General features: G+C 43.7%; 1 protein-coding gene across 4 annotated transcripts in view; it reads left to right on the plus strand.

The window, feature by feature from the left end:
- The window catches only part of myo5b (myosin VB), a 77,699-nt gene that overhangs the window by 29,934 nt on the left and 26,712 nt on the right, over nucleotides 1-21,053 (plus strand). For all 4 annotated transcript variants that reach the window (XM_055874807.1, XM_055874808.1, XM_055874805.1 and 1 more), the window contains exons 2-16: nucleotides 920-1,030; nucleotides 1,636-1,807; nucleotides 3,554-3,698; nucleotides 4,386-4,542; nucleotides 6,682-6,825; nucleotides 7,117-7,198; nucleotides 7,406-7,513; nucleotides 7,685-7,794; nucleotides 7,919-8,184; nucleotides 12,952-13,033; nucleotides 13,703-13,843; nucleotides 14,388-14,510; nucleotides 17,723-17,806; nucleotides 19,870-20,019; nucleotides 20,244-20,341. In XM_055874807.1, the coding sequence (XP_055730782.1) occupies nucleotides 920-1,030; nucleotides 1,636-1,807; nucleotides 3,554-3,698; nucleotides 4,386-4,542; nucleotides 6,682-6,825; nucleotides 7,117-7,198; nucleotides 7,406-7,513; nucleotides 7,685-7,794; nucleotides 7,919-8,184; nucleotides 12,952-13,033; nucleotides 13,703-13,843; nucleotides 14,388-14,510; nucleotides 17,723-17,806; nucleotides 19,870-20,019; nucleotides 20,244-20,341 (1,973 nt within the window). The remainder of the gene's footprint in view (nucleotides 1-919; nucleotides 1,031-1,635; nucleotides 1,808-3,553; nucleotides 3,699-4,385; nucleotides 4,543-6,681; nucleotides 6,826-7,116; nucleotides 7,199-7,405; nucleotides 7,514-7,684; nucleotides 7,795-7,918; nucleotides 8,185-12,951; nucleotides 13,034-13,702; nucleotides 13,844-14,387; nucleotides 14,511-17,722; nucleotides 17,807-19,869; nucleotides 20,020-20,243; nucleotides 20,342-21,053) is intronic.

The following is a 21,053-nucleotide window of genomic DNA, read 5'->3' on the forward strand; positions in this document are numbered from 1 at the left end:
TCAAGCAATAGGCTATGTCGTGAGTAGCCTAGCTATAGTTAGCCAGGTCAACCAATAGAGGCCAAGTCTTTGAGTGCATGAATCCTCCAAAGATGGAGATGGTCAGTTTATGGCTTGATCAGATGAAGGTAGAGGGAGATGGTCAGTTTATGGCTTGATCAGATGAAGGTAGAGGGAGATGGTTGATTGAATCTGATGGTGATCTTGTCGAGGGTCAAGCCCTTCTCCTTCACAATGTGTGGGTGATGCCTCAGCAGCACTAATAGGTTAAAAACAAAACCTTTATCTTCAACATCAGGCCAAACTTCTCTCATAATAATGTGTTCTATTCATCCCGTAAAGTTACTAATTTATCGTCAAAGGAACTGTTAGAAAGGCGCAATTTAATCATTTTTGGAAGATGGAATAAGTTGTTGCCGATCGCTTTAGGAGACAACTTAGTTTTGCCGTTAATGGCATCCCGACTTGAAGTACATTTTATGTGATTCTAAGTGAGTCAATCAAAAAGGTAGGGCTAGGTTTATATAAGAAGTAAGATTAGCAAACAAATGTGCCCTTGGAAATGATCAGTCAGCATTTTCGCCTCACTACGGGCCTATCTAGGGTATCTCAAGGCGGGATGTGTCGCAAACACAATTACCTCAACACTGGCACACCGTCAACCTATTTACACTTATTTTCAGCTCTTGTTGAAACAGTAACGCATTGCAACATCTTTGAGCTGTCATATCAAATGGACATCTCTAGAGCATTCAGCTGTTCTGTCACTTTTTATGGATTGACAGTATGTATGCATTGACAATAAATGACACACTGTCAATGAACACGGGCAAGTGGGGGAGGAATGCTGTCTAAATGTGCAAACAATATTCAAAGTAATTGATGAGTTGAATTAAATCTCTGTGTTTTTGTGTTGCAGTACACTCGGGTGTGGATCCCAGACCCAGAGGATGTATGGAGAGCTGCAGAGATCATCAAGGACTACAAGGAGGGAGAGCCAATCCTGCACCTCAAACTTGAAGATGAATCGGTGATCTACCCCCCCCCCCCCCCCCCCCTAACCCTAACCCCCCCAGATCAGGCCACAGTTATAAGATAAATATCGTAATATATATATATTTTTTTTTATAGCCCTTGCCTAAGGACTCAATAGGCTTTGGTCTATTTTGTCGTGCTCATGTACATTTGTACATGTACTAATTTTAAAGCAGTTAATGTTAACTGCGTGCCTACACACATTCAGAAACTTTGGTGCCATGAATCATTAATCATATTTTTTGAAGTGAGACATGCAAGCCCTGAGAGATGCAAGTCACAGTTATTAAATAACAATGTACTGTGCCAAGAGTAGTTTGAATGAATCAGCAGATGATGATATTATCGCTTTGTGCAGCAGCAGTATATTCCCCTACTCATGATCACAATCTCTACTTGATACAGGTATGATTCATAAACACCTAGAAGCCACCAAATCCATATCCTTTAACATGTGTAGTTATGGACAGTGCTGCATTATGATTTCAACTGGTAAAGGGAGTCGTCATACCCTCAAACCAGGGGCACATGTGCAAAGACTTTGCTTTTAACGTTTTTTTTTAGTATTGACATTTTTTGCTTGAACCCCTCCTGTCCCAGCCGTTGGAATACCGCATCGGACCCAAAGACAACCCTCTTCCCTTCCTCCGGAACCCTGATATCCTGGTGGGGGAGAATGACCTCACAGCGCTCAGCTACCTGCACGAGCCTGCTGTCCTGCACAACCTCAAAGTGCGCTTCCTCGAGCCCAACCACATCTACACATACTGTGGTAAGTCTATACTGTACCACCACCTGCTCTGGCAGCGCCACTTATAGTAACCAGAATGTCTGGTCTGTATAGGGTCTCTTAGCAAAGCCCTTGGCCTGACCTTGTGCTGCAAATTCCTCCTACGTTTACTATGGTAGCTGGCTTATTTTACACCATGTAGGGTCGAGGCTTTCATTGACCTTTTTAATGGTTGTCTTGTCCCAACTTTTACAAACCTGTCCTCCCAATTCCCCAATCAACTAGGGTTCCATTGACTTAAACAGCCAACGAGTGAGCTGTTGCCATGTGTGGTATGCGCCCTAAACAAAGCAGACAAAGGGGAATGAGCAAAGACAATATTTGTCTGTTGATCCTACACTGGCTATAGATATCACCATCATGTTTTAATTAGGGAAATCTGTCCCCATAGTAACCCTGCCAGTGCAAACTTGGGTGAGCCTACTACATTCCTCTGGTAATATGGATGTTTTGACAGTATTTGCCTATCAAAGTTATCAAGAAAAATACAAAGGGGTGTTAACAATGTGTTTTTACCCACAGTAGCACATTGTACTGTACTGTAAGATAGGATTATATAATTATTATCTGTGATATGTTGTTGTCCCACCTAGCTTTCTTAATGTGAACTCACTAACTGTAAGTCACTCTGGATAAGAGCGTCTGCTAAATGACTGAAATATAGATGCAGATACAATTAATGGACTTAAGGTATTTTGGTGGGAATTCAGGTATTTACTTTCTCATACATTTCCTTATTATATCAGGTATTTCTTAAATACTTTGTGAAAATATGTTGCCTCATTTGCATATATACAGTATGCTGGGTGTATTTGCATTCATGAATAAATTAATATGAAGGGGTGGAGCAGGGCTGCAACCACCAAAAACTTACTCTGTCTCTAGGTTACTCCTTACTGTTGTTGTCACCAGTAAGGAGTGTGTCAGGAGAAAGTGTGTCAGGAGAAAGTGTGTCAGGAGAAAGTGTGTCAGGAGAAAGTGTGTCAGGAGAAAGTGTGTCAGGAGAAAGTGTGTCAGGAGAAGGATAACCAATGCTAATAGAACTCTACACGCTTGGCTCTAGATTACACCCATCCAAACATATTTTACGTTGTTTGTGAGATCAGACATAATGTCACTAATCCAAGTGTTCATTTTCAGAAGTTGCTTTCATTTCAGCGCATTTCATTTGTAAATATTTCAACTGTATTAAATCATTACTTTTTTCTCTCAAATTGGACAAAGAAACGAACACCCATCAAAATACCTTTATCTTTGTTCTCTTTCTTGGGATGTAACTGTCGAAGACGTGCAGTTGAATCCCTTACGAAGCGTTAGCGTTCTTATAGATGCAACGGAAAGCCAATGTATTCTATTGAGCCCATTTCAGCCATTACCGGAGTGTGTATGACAGGTCATTACAAACGTTTCCGCGGTCGTTACATTTAACGGGGGGGGGGGGGGGGGGGGGGGGGGGCGGGAACGAATGGCACAAGCAATAGTGGGAAAGAGTCACCAGTGAAATAAAAGCAATCAATCCAGCAAGATTTCAGTGACAAAGTGGATTTTGCACTCCTCAAACACAGAAAATAGATGGCTAAGATCCTCAGCTGGGTGAGACACACAAATACACACCCACAAGAATATATGGGATGTATTACTAAATATAGGATTAAGGAACTAGAGGTTACAGTCTCGCTGACTGGTCATACTATTTTCTCTGTCCTCCCTTCCCTCCTTCCTCTATAGGTATCGTACTGGTGGCCATCAACCCCTACGACCAGCTTCAAATCTATGGAGAGGAGGTCATCAATGCCTACAGTGGGCAGAACATGGGAGACATGGACCCACACATCTTTGCTGTTGCTGAGGAGGCATACAAGCAGATGGCCAGGTACTGGATGAGCCTCAGGGTACAGCTAAACGGGTATAACACAGGATCAGGATACTGTTAATGTATTAGACCTGGAAGAGTTGCCAATTAATAACCACATTCTATGTATTAGTCTGCTTTGGGAAGCAATTGAGTTGTTACTGTGTGTCACATGGAGCTGCGTAAGAGGCACTTGATTAGACTCCTCATTCGGTTTGATATGTCATTTTGACAGTGTGTGGCTCAGTTGGTAGAGCGCTGCGCTTGCAACGCCAGGGTTGTGGGTTCAATTCCCATGGGGGACCAGTATGAGGGGGGGGAAAGTGTGAAATGTAAATGTATGCACTCTCGATAAGAGCGTCTGCTAAAATGTAAATAGTGTTGGTGTGGGACTGAATAATGAGTTGCCACAGAGATAAACTGTGTCTTCAATGGAAGATGTGGGTGGGTAATAACAGTGCTTCGGTCCACATTAACTGTCAACCTCATCAATGCTGCTCTTCTCTGTAGAGCAAAAGACAATAAATACCATGTCCACTGCCTACATACTGTGCATGCCCACTGCTGGGTAGTCCTGGCAACTCCAGTCATGTAGAGAAAATGAGCGTTGTGTAACTGTAGACGTGGCCCATTAATGCAGCTCTGGTCAGTTACCTATTTTTTATTAATGTTCCAAATCTCTTTCTCTCTCTTTTTCTTTTCCCGTAGAGATGAGAGGAACCAATCCATCATAGTAAGTGGGGAGTCGGGGGCAGGGAAGACCGTCTCTGCTAAGTACGCCATGCGGTTCTTCGCCACTGTGGGAGGGTCGGCCAACGACACCAACGTTGAGGAGAAGGTGCTGGCCTCCAGCCCCATCATGGAGGTGAGGAGGGGAACTGGGGATGGGCTGCTGGTCCCATACTGTAGGCCAGCCCAGCAGTATGGCATCCTAGTAAAGGAAGTCGATCCCGGAATATATGGGTTACATAATATGATTTGTGCCTTTTTGGAGATGACACATATATCTTCTGGACAACCAAGTAATATTTTATTTACCTGCTTAGATGGGTTCTAGTGAAAACGTCATCGTGTTTTACTTTTTCTATGCCCTGAAAGTTTTATGAACTCGGCTGTAACTTTGTAGATTTTACAGCACAGTATTCTTATGGGGAATCATTTTGTAAACTGTAGGTGGAGAAGCTAAACACACCAGGAGTCCATGAACAGCAAAGTCCCACAGCCTGTCTGGAAAGATACGACTAGGAGAAGCTGCTAGCTAAAAAGTTCTCATGACTCTCTGTCCTTCAGGAAGTTATAGCTGAGGAGAGTCCGACATCTCTGAGTCCATTACCAGCCTCACCTCAGCTAGATCAGTCAGAGTGAAGAAACAGGACAGATCTGTATGCAAGGCCAGTTGGGCACAGTCTCCATCTTGGCAGATGACGCAACACAAAATTAGGAGCTTTACAACTGTCAAGACACATTACGAGCAGCAAGGAGAAGCTAAAGGTTTTTGTGTGGCATGAATCACAATTTCAGAAGATATAAACTTCCTTTTTTCAGGACCCTGTCTTTCAAAGCTAATAAGTAAAAATCCAAATAACTTCACAGATCTTCATTGTAAAGGGTTTGAACACTGTTTCCCATGCTTGTTCAATGAACAATAAACAATTCATGAACATGCACCTGTGGAACGGTCGTTAAGACATTAACAGCTTACAGACGGTGGGCAATTGTCACAGTTATGAAAACTTAGGACACTAAAGAGGCCTTTCTACTGACTCTGAAAAACACAAAAAGATCGATGCCCAGGGTCCCTGCTCATCTGCGTGAACATGCCTTAGGCATGCTGCAAGGAGGCATGAGGACTGCAGATATGGCCAGGGCAATAAATTGCAATGTCCGTATTGTGAGACGCCTAAGACCCCGCAACAGTGGCAGATCACGTGAAACAACAGGATCGATACATCTGAACATCACACCTGCGGGACAGGTACAGGATGGCAACAACTGCCCGAGTTACACCAGGAACGCACAATCCCTCCATTAGTGCTCAGACTGTCCACAATAGGCTGAGAGAGGCTGGACTGAGGGCTTGTAGGCCTGTCCTATGGGCACAAACCCACCGTTGCTGGACCAGACAGGACTGACAAAAAGTGCTCTTCACTGACGAGTCAGGGTTTTGTCTCACCAGGGGTGATGGTCAGAGTCGCGTTTATAGTCGAAGGAATGAGCGTTACACCGAAGCCTGTACTCTGGAGCGTGAACGATTTTGGAGGTGGAGGGTCCGTCATGGTCTGGAGCGGTGTGTCACAGCATCAATGGACTGAGCTTGTTGTCATTGCAGGCAATCTCAACGCTGTGCGTTACAGGGAAGACATCCTCCTCCCTCATGTGGTACCCTTCCTGCAGGCTCATCCTGACATGACCCTCCAGCATGACAATGCCACCAGCCATACTGCTCGTTTTGTGCGTGATTTCCTGCAAGACAGGAATGTCAGTGTTCTGCCATGGCCAGCGAAGAGCCCGGATCTCAATCCCATTAAGCACGTTTGGGATTTGTTGGATCTGAGGGTGAGGGCTAGGGCCGTTCACCCCAGAAATGTCCGGGAACTTGCAGGTGCCTTGGTGGAAGAGTGGGGTAACATCTCACAGCAAGACCTGGCAAATCTGGTGCAGTCCATGAGGAGGAGATGCACTGCAGTACTTAATGCAGCTGGTGGCCACACCAGATACTGACTGTTACTTTTGATTTTAACCCTCCCTTTGTTCAGGGACACATTATTTTATTTCTGTTAGTCACATGTCTGTGGAACTTGTTCAGTTTATGTCTCAGTTGTTGAATCTTGTTATGTTCATACAAATATTTACACATGTTAAGTTTGCTGGAAATAATCGCAGTTGACGGTGAGAGGACGTTTCTTTTTTTTGCCGAGTTTAAATATATTTTACAGTGGTTATGATTTTCTTTTGATCTCTGAAACTCTCCACCCCTTCTCCACCCCTCTGCTTCTCTTTTCAGGCTATTGGAAATGCGAAAACCACGCGCAATGACAACAGCAGTCGTTTTGGGAAGTACATCCAGATTGGTTTTGACAGGCGTTATCACATAATAGGTGCCAACATGCGCACGTATCTGCTGGAGAAGTCAAGGGTGGTGTTCCAGGTACGTGTAACTCCATGCTGCGCAGTCTGGGATGAAACTCTGTATTACTACTTTCTAAGTCCATGCTTCCCTTCACATTTACTTTCCTTCATTTAAACATTTGATTAGGTCCTAGCTTGACATGTTTTTTCCAGCCAATCAAATATCAAAATAAACGTATCTAAGTACTTTACAGAAATGAATACGATATTAAATTGCAGCCTGGCGGAACTCATGATCTAACAAAAGTCTTTCATTCATCAGAATATATTATTGATAAAGAGTTAAGTGTAGTATATTTCTGCTTTTTAGGCTGAGGATGAGCGGAATTACCACATCTTCTACCAGTTGTGTGCCTCTGCTAGCTTCCCGGAGTTCAAAGACCTAGCCTTGAGTAAGTGTCCAGACCGAGCCAATATTCAACTACGTTTCTGTTAAGGAAGCAACTGCATAATAACTGCAATCGTTATTTTTATGTCATGTTTACTGGAGCATAGTCCTTCGAACTACATTCAGAGAATAGTACGTGTCGTCTGTGAGGACGTTCAAATAAGAACACTTTTCTAATACGTTTATTTCTATCTCTGCTTTCATCTTAAAGCCAGTGCGGAAGACTTCATCTTCACATCGCAAGGAGAGAACATCTTCATTGAGGGGGTGAATGATGCCGAGGACTTCAAGAAGACGAAGGAAGCCTTTACACTACTGGGTAATGGTCTGACTGCATGGGTACATTCTAAGATGGTAACACCGCTACATTAGAACAGGCTCAGAACATAGGGTTTATGTATCTTGGACATAAATACTGACTGGTTTTTTGTTCTTTTTTTTCAATCTCCCGATGGAACAATATTTACTTTACTGTGGTTTGTTTTTGCAGGTGTTAAGGAGAGCAATCAAAGCAGCATCTTCAGAATCATAGCTTCCATCCTGCATCTGGGGAACGTGGAGATCTGCTCAGAGAGAGACGGAGACTCCTGCCACATATCAGTATGTCACTATATAGCCTTGTCCAGATTAATTCTGTTTGAGTTTATAGTTCCACATCACAGCCTCAAACCGAATATATCTTCTCTATACCTAATTTATTGATTAAATCTGTGTGTGTTTGTAGAGGAACGACCCTCACTTGACGCACTTTTGCCGGTTGCTGGGGGTGGAGCTGGAGCAGATGGAACACTGGCTATGTCACAGGAAGCTGGTCACCACGTCAGAGACCTACGTCAAGAACATGTCCCGCAAACAGGCGGCTAATGCCCGCGACGCGCTCGCCAAACACATCTACGCACACATGTTTGACTGGATTGTGGAGCACGTCAACAAGTCTCTGCACACCTCCTCCAAACAACACTCCTTCATCGGTGTTCTGGATATCTATGGGTAAGACTGCCCACCTGGGCTCCCCAGAACCTCTGAAAACAAACCTCAACAGTGGGTTGGTTTGGATTGTGAGAGAAACTTGACTGTGTGGTGAGAACCGATTTTCATGCCAGCAATAGAAGTCTTATTTCAGGAGTGTAATCTCAGCCATGGTGAATGGTTAAAGCATCCCAGGCTGGCAGTAAGTTAACACACTGTGACAGCAGACACACAGAAGAACATCAGCCCAACATTTCTCATTTTCCCCCGCAGTTCTATCACACAATGTTTTCTGTACTAAAGGCACGGAGAAGCATGATATTTGATGAGTAGATTTCATAACGGTCACATACACATATTTAGCAGATGTTATTGCTGCTGTAGCGAAATGCTTGTGTTCCTAGCTCCACAGTGTAGTAAAATCTAACAATTCACAACAATACACACAAATCTAAAAGTAAAATAATGGAATTAAGAAATATATAAATATTAGGACGAGCAATGTCGGAGTGGCATTGACTAGAATACAGTATATACATTTGAAATGAGTAAAACAGTATGTAAACATTATTAAAGTGACTAGTGTTCCATTATTAAAGTGACCAGTGGTTCCATGTCTCTGTATATAGGGCAGCAGCCTCGACGGTGCAGGGTTGAGTAACCAGGTGGTAGCCGGCGAGAGATGGCTATTTAACAGTCTACCTTGAGATCGAGAGACTGAAAAACAGCTTCTATCCCAGCTTTGATGCACCTGTACTGACCTCGGCTTCTGGATGGTAGTGGGGTGAACAGGCCGTGGCTCGGGTGGTTGGTGTCCTTGATGATCTTTTTGGCCTTCCTGTGACATCAGGTCCTGTAGGTGTCTTGAAGGGCAAAAAGTGTGACCCGGTGATGGGTTGGGCAGACCGCACCACCCTCTGGAGAGCCCTGCACTTGCGGGCTCTTGGATGCACTTGGATGCTCTCAATTGTGCATCTGTAAAGATTTCGAAGGGTCTTAGGGGCCAAGCCAAATTTCTTCAGCCTCCTAATGTTGAAGAGGCGCTGTTGCGCCTTCTTCACCAAACTGTCTGTGTGGGTGGACCATTTCAGATCGTCAGTGACTGTGTATGCCGAGACACTTGAAGCTTTTCACCTTCTCCACAGTACTGTCCCGTCAATGTGGATAGGGGGGCGCTCCCTCTGCTGTTTCCTGAAGTCCACGATCCGCTCCTTTGTTTTGTTGACGTTGAGGGAGAGGTTATTTTCCTGGCACCACTTTCAGGGCCCTCACCTCCTCCCTGTGGGCTGTCTTGTCATTGTTGGTACTCAGGCCTACTATGGTTGTGCCGTCTGAAAACTTGATGATTGAGTTGGAGGCGTGTGGCCACGCAGTCATAGGTGAACAGGGAGTACAGGAGGGGGATGAGCACACACCCTTGTGGGGCCCCTGTGTTGAGGATCAGCGAAGTGGAGGTATTGTTTCCTACCTTCACCACCCGGGGGTGGCCAGTCAGGAAATCCAGGACACAGTTGCACAGGGTGGGGTTCAGACCCAGGGCCCCGAGCTTGATGATGAGCTTGGAGGGCACTATGGTGTTGAATACTGAGCTATAGTCAATGAACAGCATTCTTACATAGGTATTCCTCTTGTCCAGGTGTGATAGGGAAGTGTGCACTGCAATGGCGATAGCATCGACTGTGGATCTATTGGGGTGGTAAGCAAATTTAAGTGGCTCTAGGGCAGGGGTTGGCAAAGTTTTTGGCTCAAGGGCCACATCGGGATTTTGAAATTCAACAGAGGGACACATTTTTGGAGGACCAATTGTTTGTTAAAATGAATTTGCGGGGGCCTCCCGAGTGGCACAGTGGTCTAAGGCACTGCATGGCAGTGCTTGAGGCGTCACTACAGACCCGGGTTCGATCCCAGGCTGTGTCAAAGCTGGCTGTGACTGGGAGACCCATGAGGCGGCGCACAATTGGCCCAGCATCGTCCGGGTTTGGCAGGCCGAGATTTCCTTGTCCCATCGCGCTGTGGCGGGCCAGGTGCATGCACACTGACACGGTCGCCAGGTGTTTCCTCTGACACATTGGTGCGGCTGGCTTCCAGGTTAAGTGGGCATTATGTCAAGAAGCAGTGCGGCTTGGCTGGATCGTGTTTCGGAGGATGCACGGCTCTCGACCTTCGCCTCTTCTGAGTCTGTAACGGGAGTTTGGACAAGACTAACTACCAAGACTAAGACTAACTACCAATTGGATACCACAAAATTGGGGAGAAAAAAGGGCAAAAAAAAATATATTTCTTATGTCTCACGGGCCGGTTTGAAGTGCCCGGCTGGCCGGATGCGGGCTGTACTTTGCCTCCCCTTGGTCTCGGGTGTTATGTAAGGGTGTTATGTAAGGTAGGCAAAGTACAGACTCTCAAAGCACTTCATGATGACAGAAGTGAGTGCCACGGCGCTATAGTCATTTAGTTCAGTTACCGTTGTTATCTTGGGTACAGGAACAATGGTGGACATATTGAAGCAAGTGGGGACAGCAGACTGGGATAGGGAGAGATTGAATATGTCAGTAAACACTCCAGTCAGCTGGTCTGCCCATGCTCTGAGGACGCGGCTAGGGATGCCGCCTGGGCCGGCAGCCTTGCGAGGGTGAGTATGCCTTGCGAGGGTGAGCACGCCTTACTCACGTCGGACACGGAGAACGAGAGCCCACAGTCCTCAAAGCAGGTGAAGAAGGTGTTTAGCTTGACTGGGAGCAAGACGTCGGTGTCCGCGACGTGCCTGGTTTTCCCTTTGTAATCCGTGATTGTCTGTAGACATTGCCACATACTCATCTGTGTGTGTGAGCGCTCTGCGTGTCTCCAGCCAAATACCTCCATCCCCTGTGTTTTAAGTGCCTCTTTTCATTACAGTAGATAGAGGATGGAACCATATTGAATTGGGAGAGCTGTGCTTTTCTTATTCATGACCCTGTTTGACTGGGGGCTTAATTGCTTCTCTGCTGTGGGTTAGATTATTGATAAAACTGGCAGCCTGGCGCTGGGAGGGGAAAGATGCTGAGCTACAGTAGAAAGCCCAAATAATAAGACATACAGCGGGGGGTTATGTGTAACTTGAGTCTGATAATTATCTGTAGAAAACAGTTCATCTGAAAATACTTGTGGAATTTAAAATACTTGCTTGATTCACTGTTTGTTATGTTTTCCAGTTTCTTGAAATACTTTGCAAACGCAACTTATTTCTATGTGAAAAGTGAAATGGTCTATTCATTCCTTTTCCATTTTAGTAGACAGTCTTATCCAGAGCAACTTAAAGTAGCGAGTGGATACATTTTCATACTATTTCGTACTTGTCCCCTGCGGGAATCGAACCCACAACCGTAACATTGCAAGCGCCATGCTCTACCAACTGAGCCACATCACATCATTGTCAATGTACTCAATTACTGTATTGTGATGGAAAGTGTACAGGTACAAACCTCGATGACCAGCCTATGTACAATACGGTAATATACATTTACATGAAGTGGTTTGTAAGGATGGCACATTAATGCTGCACAAAAAGTGGTTGTTTTCCATGCTATTTGATGAAGAAAAATATTGAATTTGATGTGGATGTTTTGTGTCTTTGCCCATAACTTTGTACCTTTTTGATGTAAGTGTTTGAGGACAGGGTTTTTAATCTTTCTGGATACCATTAGAATGACAATCGCAAAGAAAGGGACAAGGGCAACAACTCTTACAGTTGTATTGAATCCTGCAAGATACAGTTCTCAATAATACCTTACTACCTTATTTGCCAAAGCAGAGATGCTGTGGAAAAAAACTTTTGCCCACGCTATCTGTCCTCTAATACTGGTAAATGCATACTACAGTACTTAAAAAAAAAAAAATTGTATAAATATATTTTTTTATTCAGATTTTTCAGGGGTGCTGCAGCACCCCTACTTCCCGTGGCTATGCAGCAGGGGTGTCAAAATCATTCCATGGAGGGCCTAGTTTCTGCAGTTTCTTTTAAAGACCTAGACAACCAGGTGAGGGGAGTGCTTTACTAATTAGTGAGTTTCATTTATTAATCAAGTGTGGGAGGAGGGAGGAGTGAAACCACGCAGACACTCTGCCCTCTGTGGAATGAGTTTGACACGTGATCAACAGTGAGCTCAACATTTAAGGGACAGTTTTGTCGTTGTTTTGTCTCTGTACTCCAGCACTTTGGATTTGGAATTGTACAATGACTATGAGGTTAAAGTGAAGACTGTCCCCTTTCATGTGAGGGTATTTTCATCCAAATCGGGTGAACTGTTTAGAAATTACAGCCCTTTTTGTACATAGTCCCCCAATTTTAGGGGACCAAATGTATTGGGACAGATTCACTTATGTGTATTAAAGTAGTAAGAAGTGAAGTATTTGGTCCCATATTCATAGCACACTATGACTACATCAAGCTTGTGACTCTACAAATTCGCTGGATGCATTTGCTGTTTTGAGTTGGTTGCATTTCAGATTATTACAATAACAGGGGAGGTTAGAATTTTGGGGGGGATATATTTGTGCATCTGAAACTTTCTCACTCGTCATTATTCACAATTCATTCAAGATTATCAGTAATCATGGTAGCATCCACATGCACGTAGAAGTGTTTAGAAACATTATCGTCTCATTTAGAATAAAAGTGACTCAAATTACACACTACATTATTTACTATTTAGTTTTCCTCTAGGCCTAATCACTGTCTAAAACACGGGATGGAAATAGACCGGAGACTTCCGACTCACCAGATATGTGACTGTTTTCTCTTCATCTGAACAGATTTGAGACCTTTGAGATAAACAGCTTCGAGCAGTTCTGCATCAACTACGCCAATGAGAAACTGCAGCAGCAGTTCAATCAAGTGAGTTTAAGTCTTCTATTTATAATATACACAGTGTACAAAACATTAAGAACACCTGCTCTTTCCATGACATAGACTGACCAGGTGAATCCAGGTGAACGATATGATCCCTTATTGATGTTACGTGTTAAATCCACTTCAATCAGTGTCGATGAAAGGGAGGAGGTTAAAGAAGGATTTTTAAGTCTTGAGACATGGATTGTGTATGTGTGCCATTCAGAGGGTGAATGGGCAAGACAAAATAGTTAAGTATGGTAGTAGGTGCGAGGCGCACCGGTTTGAGTGTGTTAAACTCAGCAGTGTTGCAGTTCTTTTCACACTCAACAGCTTCCAGTATGTATCAAAAATGGTCCACCGCCCAAAGAACATCCAGCCAACTTCACACAACTGGAGTATACATGCCCCTGATGAATTGAGGCCGCTCTTAGGGCAAAAGGGGGTGCAACTCAATATTAGGATGGTGTTCCTAATGTTTTGTACACTCAGTGTAGCTACCTACCTTATATTCCAATGTTCAGTAGAGGAGACCTGAGAACATAAAACATAACATAAAGCTGTTAACCTCGTGACTCAACATGAATGTTTTCAAGTGAAATAATTCAGGACTTAGTCTAACTGATAACCTACTGTGCTGTAGCTCACTGTGGGACTGCCTCTGTGTGTCCTCAGCATGTGTTCAAGCTGGAGCAGGAGGAGTACATGAAGGAGCAGATCCCCTGGACGCTCATCGACTTCTATGACAACCAGCCGTGTATCGACCTCATCGAGGCCAAGTTGGGTATCCTGGACCTACTGGATGAGGAGTGCAAGGTGGAGTACCCGGTCTTCCATACATAATGTATTCGTCTTTAGTCCTGAATTCTGTCCTTGCTCCAGTAGTTCTTAACTTCTCTTTTTGGGATGCATTAGTGGGGAAGTGTATATGAACAATTGGCAACTGGAGGAGTTTTAACGCTGAATGCACTTGAGCAGTCACAGGTGTTGAACAATCTTCTGTGTTTTGGTCTGGAGGGAGCAGAGCGGAACACACTGCTGATCCCTGCGTTTTAAACCTCTGGTCTCAGTTTAATGGGATTCATCCTGCATTCATAGGTGCACACCGTGGCCTGCGTCTGTTTCCCCTGCCTGCATCCAGATTGTTATCGGAGTTAAGGACTTTGCAACAAAACACAGATTGCTTATTTATTTCACTCATCCTCATCCCACAGCCCTTTGAAGTTATTGACGATCATTTGGAACAACCTCAAAATAATTGTTATTCTGAGCACAGCTAACCTGGATAGAAAGTTTTGGTTTCCTTCATGGTTTTACATAATATTTCTCCTTTATTCCCCTTCGCCTGCTGCTGCTACAGGTGCCCAAAGGGACAGATCAGAACTGGTGCCAGAAGCTGTACGATCGCCTTTCAAGCAGCGTCCATTTCCAGAAACCACGGATGTCCAACATATCTTTCATTATCATTCACTTTGCTGATAAGGTGGGTAGACCCAGCCTAGAGACATGTTTCACATGAAAAGCACCTGTACGTAAGGCTCTTCAGTTAGGTCAAAATTGACCTGATCCTAGGCTGTTGGTTCAAATGTCATTTTGGCCGGGAAATCCTGTTGTTACAGTCCTTAAGCAAGGTTGTGTGTTTAAACCTAACTGCTTCAGTATACCTGGCTGAGTAATTGGGAGCATCTACAAATTGTGCTATTCAAAGGACCTGACATGAATCACCCTCATTGCAGGGGCTTTGCCTGAAAAGAGCTAATATGATTATCCCATGATGACTCATCAGAGAGGCTTTGTGTGTTAGTATTACTGTGAGTGATCTCATTGGCCCTGCAATGTCACCCCTCCTCCTTATGACACATACACAAGCTCTAATTAACTCAAAGAGCAGTGCTCCTACACAGAGGAGCTGGCACTAAATAGAAAGGACTGCCTATGTGTCTGCCTAAAGTGGGTCATGTAAACAGATGAAAGGCAGGCAGCTGTAGCAATGTCCTTTTATTTACCGTGGTAATTTCCGTGAAAAGCTAGGGATGTGAGTGGCTAGAGTGGGACGAGAGAGTCCTGTTAATGTAGATGGGATTTCCTCAGCTCTCCTCTTAAGATGGTATTAAACTGATTCCCTTGGTGTTTCTCTTCGTCTAACTCTTCAAGTGAAAAGGAGTAGGATCTGCATTCAAATACTGCTCTTCCTCTCGCGCGCCAGTTGTACAGTCGTGGCCAAAAGTTTTGAGAATGACACAAATATAAATTTTCACAAACTCTGCTGCCTCAGTTTGTATGATGGCAATTTGCATATACTCCAGAATGTTATGAAGAGTGATCAGATGAATTGCAATTAATTGCAAAGTCCCTCTTTGCCATGCAAATGAACTGAATCCCCCAAGAACATTTCCACTGCATTTCAGCCCTGCCACAAAAGGACCAGCTGACATCATGTCAGTGATTCTCTCGTTAATGTAACGGTTGTCCTCCTCCTCTTCATCCGAAGAGGAGGAGCAGGGATTGAACCAAAATGCAGCGGATTGTGAAGACATGATATTTATTAAAGTAAAGACGGAAAACACGAAAACGAAATACACTTGACTAATAAACAAAATAACAAACGGAGTAGACAGACCTGGACATACGAACTTACAATAAAACACGAAGAACGCACGAACAGGGAAAATAGCCTACACATAAACGACGATGAACAAAACAAACCGAACAGTCCCGTATGGTGCGACAAACACTGACACAGGAGACAACCACCCACAACGAACACTGTGAAACAACCTACCTAAATATGACTCTCAATTAGAGGAACGCCAAACACCTGCCTCTAATTAAGAGCCATACCAGGCAACCCTTAAACCAACATAGAAACAGAAAACATAGAATGCCCACCCAAACTCACGTCCTGACCAACTAACACATACAACAAACTAACAGAAATGGGTCAGGAACGTGACAGTTAACACAGGTGTGAGTGTTGACGAGGACAAGGCTGGAGATCACTCTGTCATGCTGATTGAGTTTGAATAACGTCATCATTGCTTGCACAAAAAAGGCTTCACAGGCAAAGATATTGCTGCCAGTAAGATTGCACCTAAACCAACCATTTATCGGATCATCAAGAACTTCAAGGAGAGCGGTTCAATTGTTGTGAAGAAGGCTTCAGGGCGCCAAAGAAAGTCCAGCAAGTGCCAGGACCGTCTCCTAAAGTTGATTCAGCTGCGGGAGCGGGGCACCACCAGTACAGAGCTTGCTCAGGAATGGCAGCAGGCAGGTGTGAGTGCATCTACACGCACTGTGAGGCGAAGACTTTTGGAGGATAGCCTGGTGTCAAGAAGGGCAGCAAAGAAGCCACTTCTCTCCAGGAAAAACATCAGGGACAGACTGATATTCTGCAAAAGGTACAGGGATTGAACTGCTGAGGACTGGGGTAAAGTCATTTTCTCTGATTAATCCCCTTTCTGATTGTTTGGGGCATCCGGAAAATAGCTTGTCCGGAGAAGACAAGGTGAGCGCTACCATCCGTCCTGTGTCATGCCAACAGTAAAGCATCCTGAGACCATTCATTTGAGGGGTTGCTTCTCAGCCAAGGGAGTGGGCTCACTCACAATTTTGCCTAAGAACACAGCCATGAATAAAGAATGGTACCAACACATCCTCCGAGAGCAACTTCTCCCAACCATCCAGGAACAGTTTGGTGACGAACAATGCCTTTTCCAGCATGATGGAGCACCTTGCCATAAGGCAAAAGTGATAACTAAGTGGCTTGGGGAACAAAACATCGATATTTTGGGTCCCAAGTCCAGGAAACTCCCCAGCCCTTAATCCCATTGAGAACTTGTGGTCAATCCTCTAGAGGCAGGTGGACAAACAAAACCCCACAAATTCTGACAAACTCCAAGCATTGATTATGCAAGAATGAACTGCTATCAGTCAGGATGTGGCCCAGAAGTTAATTGACAGCATGCCAGGGCGGATTGCAGAGGTCTTGAAAAAGAAGGGTCAACACTGCAAATATTGACTCTTTGCATCAACTTAATGTAATTGTCAATAAAAGCCTTTGACACTTAGGAAATGCTTCTAATTATACTTCAGTATTCCATAGTAACATCTGACAAAAATATCTGAATACACTGAAGCAGCAAACATTGTGGAAATTAATATTTGTGTCATTCTCAAAACTTTTGGCCACGGCTGTACAATTAGAACAGCCTGCAACCCTATCTGTGAGAAAGAGGAGAGAGCAGGGGTGAAGTGTGACACCAGACTGCCTGGAGGCTGGGGCTGCTGATGGACAGACAAAGGGAAGGACAATAGACTGACTGACAGGGGGATTTCCTTCCAAACAATACCTGCACTCATGTTATTTTACATCTGACTTTTAATAAATAAACAGAATGTTTGCTAATCTGGCTCATCTTTTCTTTTTTTTATGCTCAGTAAATGCTTCTGTTTAAACTGCCACATGCTTTAAATTATTCAATGTACAGCTGGATGTTTGGCTACGGTTACTGTAAGTGCATTGCTGTGGGACACAACAGCAGGACTGTATGGGCCACCTGGGATTTGAACAAACAACCCTCCGTCCCTATTGTACATAATTACCATAGTTGATTAAATGTTTGCTAATTTAGTTGTCAGTGTATTTGGCTGTGAAGTGTAGTCTGTTCTATATACCTCTGTTCCCGCCCTTGGCAGGTTGAGTACCAGTGTGACGGCTTCCTGGAGAAGAACAGAGACACCGTCTACGAGGAACACATCAACATTCTGAAGGCCAGCAAGGTGAGAGAGAACTATGTCATTAGATCGCTACCACAATGACACAATCATCAAAACCATTCTAGTGGACACTTCAACTCACACTCAACAGCACACTCTGACCACTTAAATGCAGAAAGCATGTCGCAAATAATTATATTTTTAAGCTCTAACTAATTTAACCGTGTGGACTTCTTGGAAAAGCAGCACCGTAAAGCTTTTACCAAATTAGATTACTGCTGAAAGAGGCTTCAGGTTTGGGATAGAGTGCAACGACACAAAAAAAGTAACACGATTTAGAAAGTGGCAAATTGGAAGCATTTCACAGGTTCATATGATGGGCAGTATAGCTCCTATCAGATATAGTTGTTGTTTAAAGCCAGGCTGACAACTTGGCAACACTTCACATGAACCCTAAAGTTTAAATCCTGCTTTACATTCTCATTTGAAATACATGAAATGTAAATTAACATGTCATATCAAATTCTAATATATTGCAGATGAATTGTCTCTCACAGACACACACACACTTTCTAGAGATCCACTGACTCCTGCCTCTCCAAGCCAAACTCAAACTGCTTGATTGGAACCTAATTTCAGCTCATGTTCTCTTCATGAACTTTTTTACTGATTAAGTGATGAGAGCCAAAAGTGCATTAGCTTTCTCAGTCATTTCTGTTCAGTTCACCCTCTCTGCTGCTCTCTTTGGGACAAATACCAACTTTAGTTCACTTCATCTCGTATTAGGCATCTCATATTAAGCCCTTTCTCTTTCAACCATCTTGTCTCCCTCTCGTGAAAATCCTCTCCTCAGCATTACTAATGCAACAGCCATTAAGAGCGTGCAAATGAGAAGGAATATTGAGAGGCAAGGAGAGATTTCATATTTTATGTTCTGTCTAAAAGCATCTTGTCTGTGCCAAATCTATTCACTATCAGAAAGACACCAAGCTCCATTGAACAGCATGGATAGGACCGAGTTTGGGAAACGCTGCAGTGAGGTTTCCGAAACAAAAGCAGTGATAAAGACATAGCATGTCTCAATATTGTACAATATGCTGTACTGCATTTTTGTCTCTGTCATTTCAATTGATTTTCTAGTGTCAATTTTGTTCAGTAGTTGAGAACTTGGCAAGATCCCCTAGCTTGTTTAAACCCCCTCATATCTAGCTGACAGTGATGCAGAAACTTATCAACATTGGAGAGCCTTGGAGGACATGTGAGGGTCATGAAACTTCCTCCGGCTGATAAGTCTTTCCTCAATGACCATTACTATCATCTCTCACAGCCTGAAAGCCCTGCTAACTCTGAGGTACCTGAGCTGTACCCCCAAGCCAGAGGAGGTGGATGGATCAAGGAACTTCCACGAATCTTCATAGAAGTCCAATCCTGCTTACAGAGCATATTCTTTGCAAAGTGATAAAGGAAACATTTTCCGGAAGGAATTTCGTGTTAATTTCAGAATATTTTTTCGCAAGTTTGGCATGAGAGAATAGTTATCCGTATGGATGGTGGGACTGCACTGCAGTGTATTAGTACTGTCTAACCACACCAGCCTTATGTGACAGAGATATTATTGTGCTATTATCAGTATGGATGGTGGGACTGCACTGCAGTCTATTAGTACTGTTTTACCGCACCAGCCTTATCTGTGACAGAGATATTATTGTCCTATTATCAATATTCCCTCTGCATCCACTGCAAATACGTGGATGCTGCTGCTTGACACTCAAATTGTTCACCTTCACTGGTTCTGTTGTGGAGATGTGACTACAGAACTCTCCTGACAGACGCCTAAATGCTGGTTTATTGACGTCCTGTCCAGCCATGCTTTTCATTACTGTAGTCTCATCAGTGTTCTTTAACACACCCGCTATTACACTGGATCCTACAGTACAGCACTATGTAAAAATATATCTTATGAAAAAGATTTTTTGTGGAAATTCAACGCCACTTTTATTGTGCGGTTTGGTGAATTGATGTTGTTATCCGGCTGTAAAATGGCTTATAATATAATCTGTTTTATGCTAAGTTGTTTTGGATGAAACCATCTGCTAAACATCTTAATGATGTTCCCCCTCTCCCAGTTTCAGCTCGTGGCGGATCTGTTCCAAGACACTAATAAAGACGGAAGCAGCTCCACGTCTTCCAGCAAGTCCTCCAGGATCAACGTGCGCTCGGCCAAACCAACACCTAAAGTCCCCAACAAGGAGCACAGGAAAACCGTGGGCCACCAGGTTAGCATCCACCATGAGGCCTGAGTTCAATCAGTGTGCCTCTGGATAGGAGCCTGTCTGTGTTAGTGTCATAGTCATTTTCTTAACAATGTCTTTAACCTTTCATTAGGAAGCAATGATGTAACAAGTCTGTATTTTTACAATGATTGGTGGGATTAAGCAAGTTTTTTAACTTAGCCTTTGCAGTACTTTTCGTCCTCCGTTCCTCTGTTTGTTTACTGTAGTTCCGCAGCTCCCTGCAGCTTCTCATGGAGACCCTGAATGCCACCACCCCCCACTATGTGCGTTGCATCAAGCCTAATGATGAGAAGGAGGCATTCTCGTGAGTAAATATTTGGCTTTTCAGTGACGGTGTACAGTTGAAGTCAGAAGTTTACATACATCTTAGCCAAATCAAATGTATTTATAAAGCCCTTCTCACATCAGCTGATGTCGCAAAGTGCTGTACAGAAACCCAGCCTTAAACCCCAAACAGCAATCAATGCAGGTGTGGAAGCATGGTGGCTAGGAAAAACTCCCTAGAAAGGACACATATACATTTAAATTTAAACTCCGTTTTTCACAATTCCTGACATTTAGTCCTAGTAGAAATTCCCTGTCGTAGGTCAGTTAGGATCACCACTTTATTTTAGGAATGTGAAATGTCTGAATAATAGTAGAGAATTATTTATTTCAGCTTTTATTTCTTTCATCACATTCCCAGTGGGTCAGAAGTTTGCATACACTCAATTAGTATTTGGTAGCTTTGCCTTTAAATTGTTTAACTTGGGTCAAATGTTTTGGGTAGCCTTCCATAAGCTTCCCACAATAAGTTGGGTGAATTTTGGCCCATTCCTCCTGACAGAGCTGGTGTAACGGAGTCAGTCATATTTGTAGGTTTCCTTGCTCGCACACGCTTTTTCAGTTCTTCCCACAAATTTTCTATGGGATTGAGGTCAGGGCTTTGTAATAGCCACTCCAATACCTTGACTTTGTTGTCCTTAAGCCATTTTGCCACAACTTTGGAAGTATGCTTGGGGTCATTATCCATTTGG

Source organism: Salvelinus fontinalis, chromosome 21, assembly GCF_029448725.1.
Source record: "Salvelinus fontinalis isolate EN_2023a chromosome 21, ASM2944872v1, whole genome shotgun sequence".
Taxonomy (NCBI): domain Eukaryota; kingdom Metazoa; phylum Chordata; class Actinopteri; order Salmoniformes; family Salmonidae; genus Salvelinus; species Salvelinus fontinalis.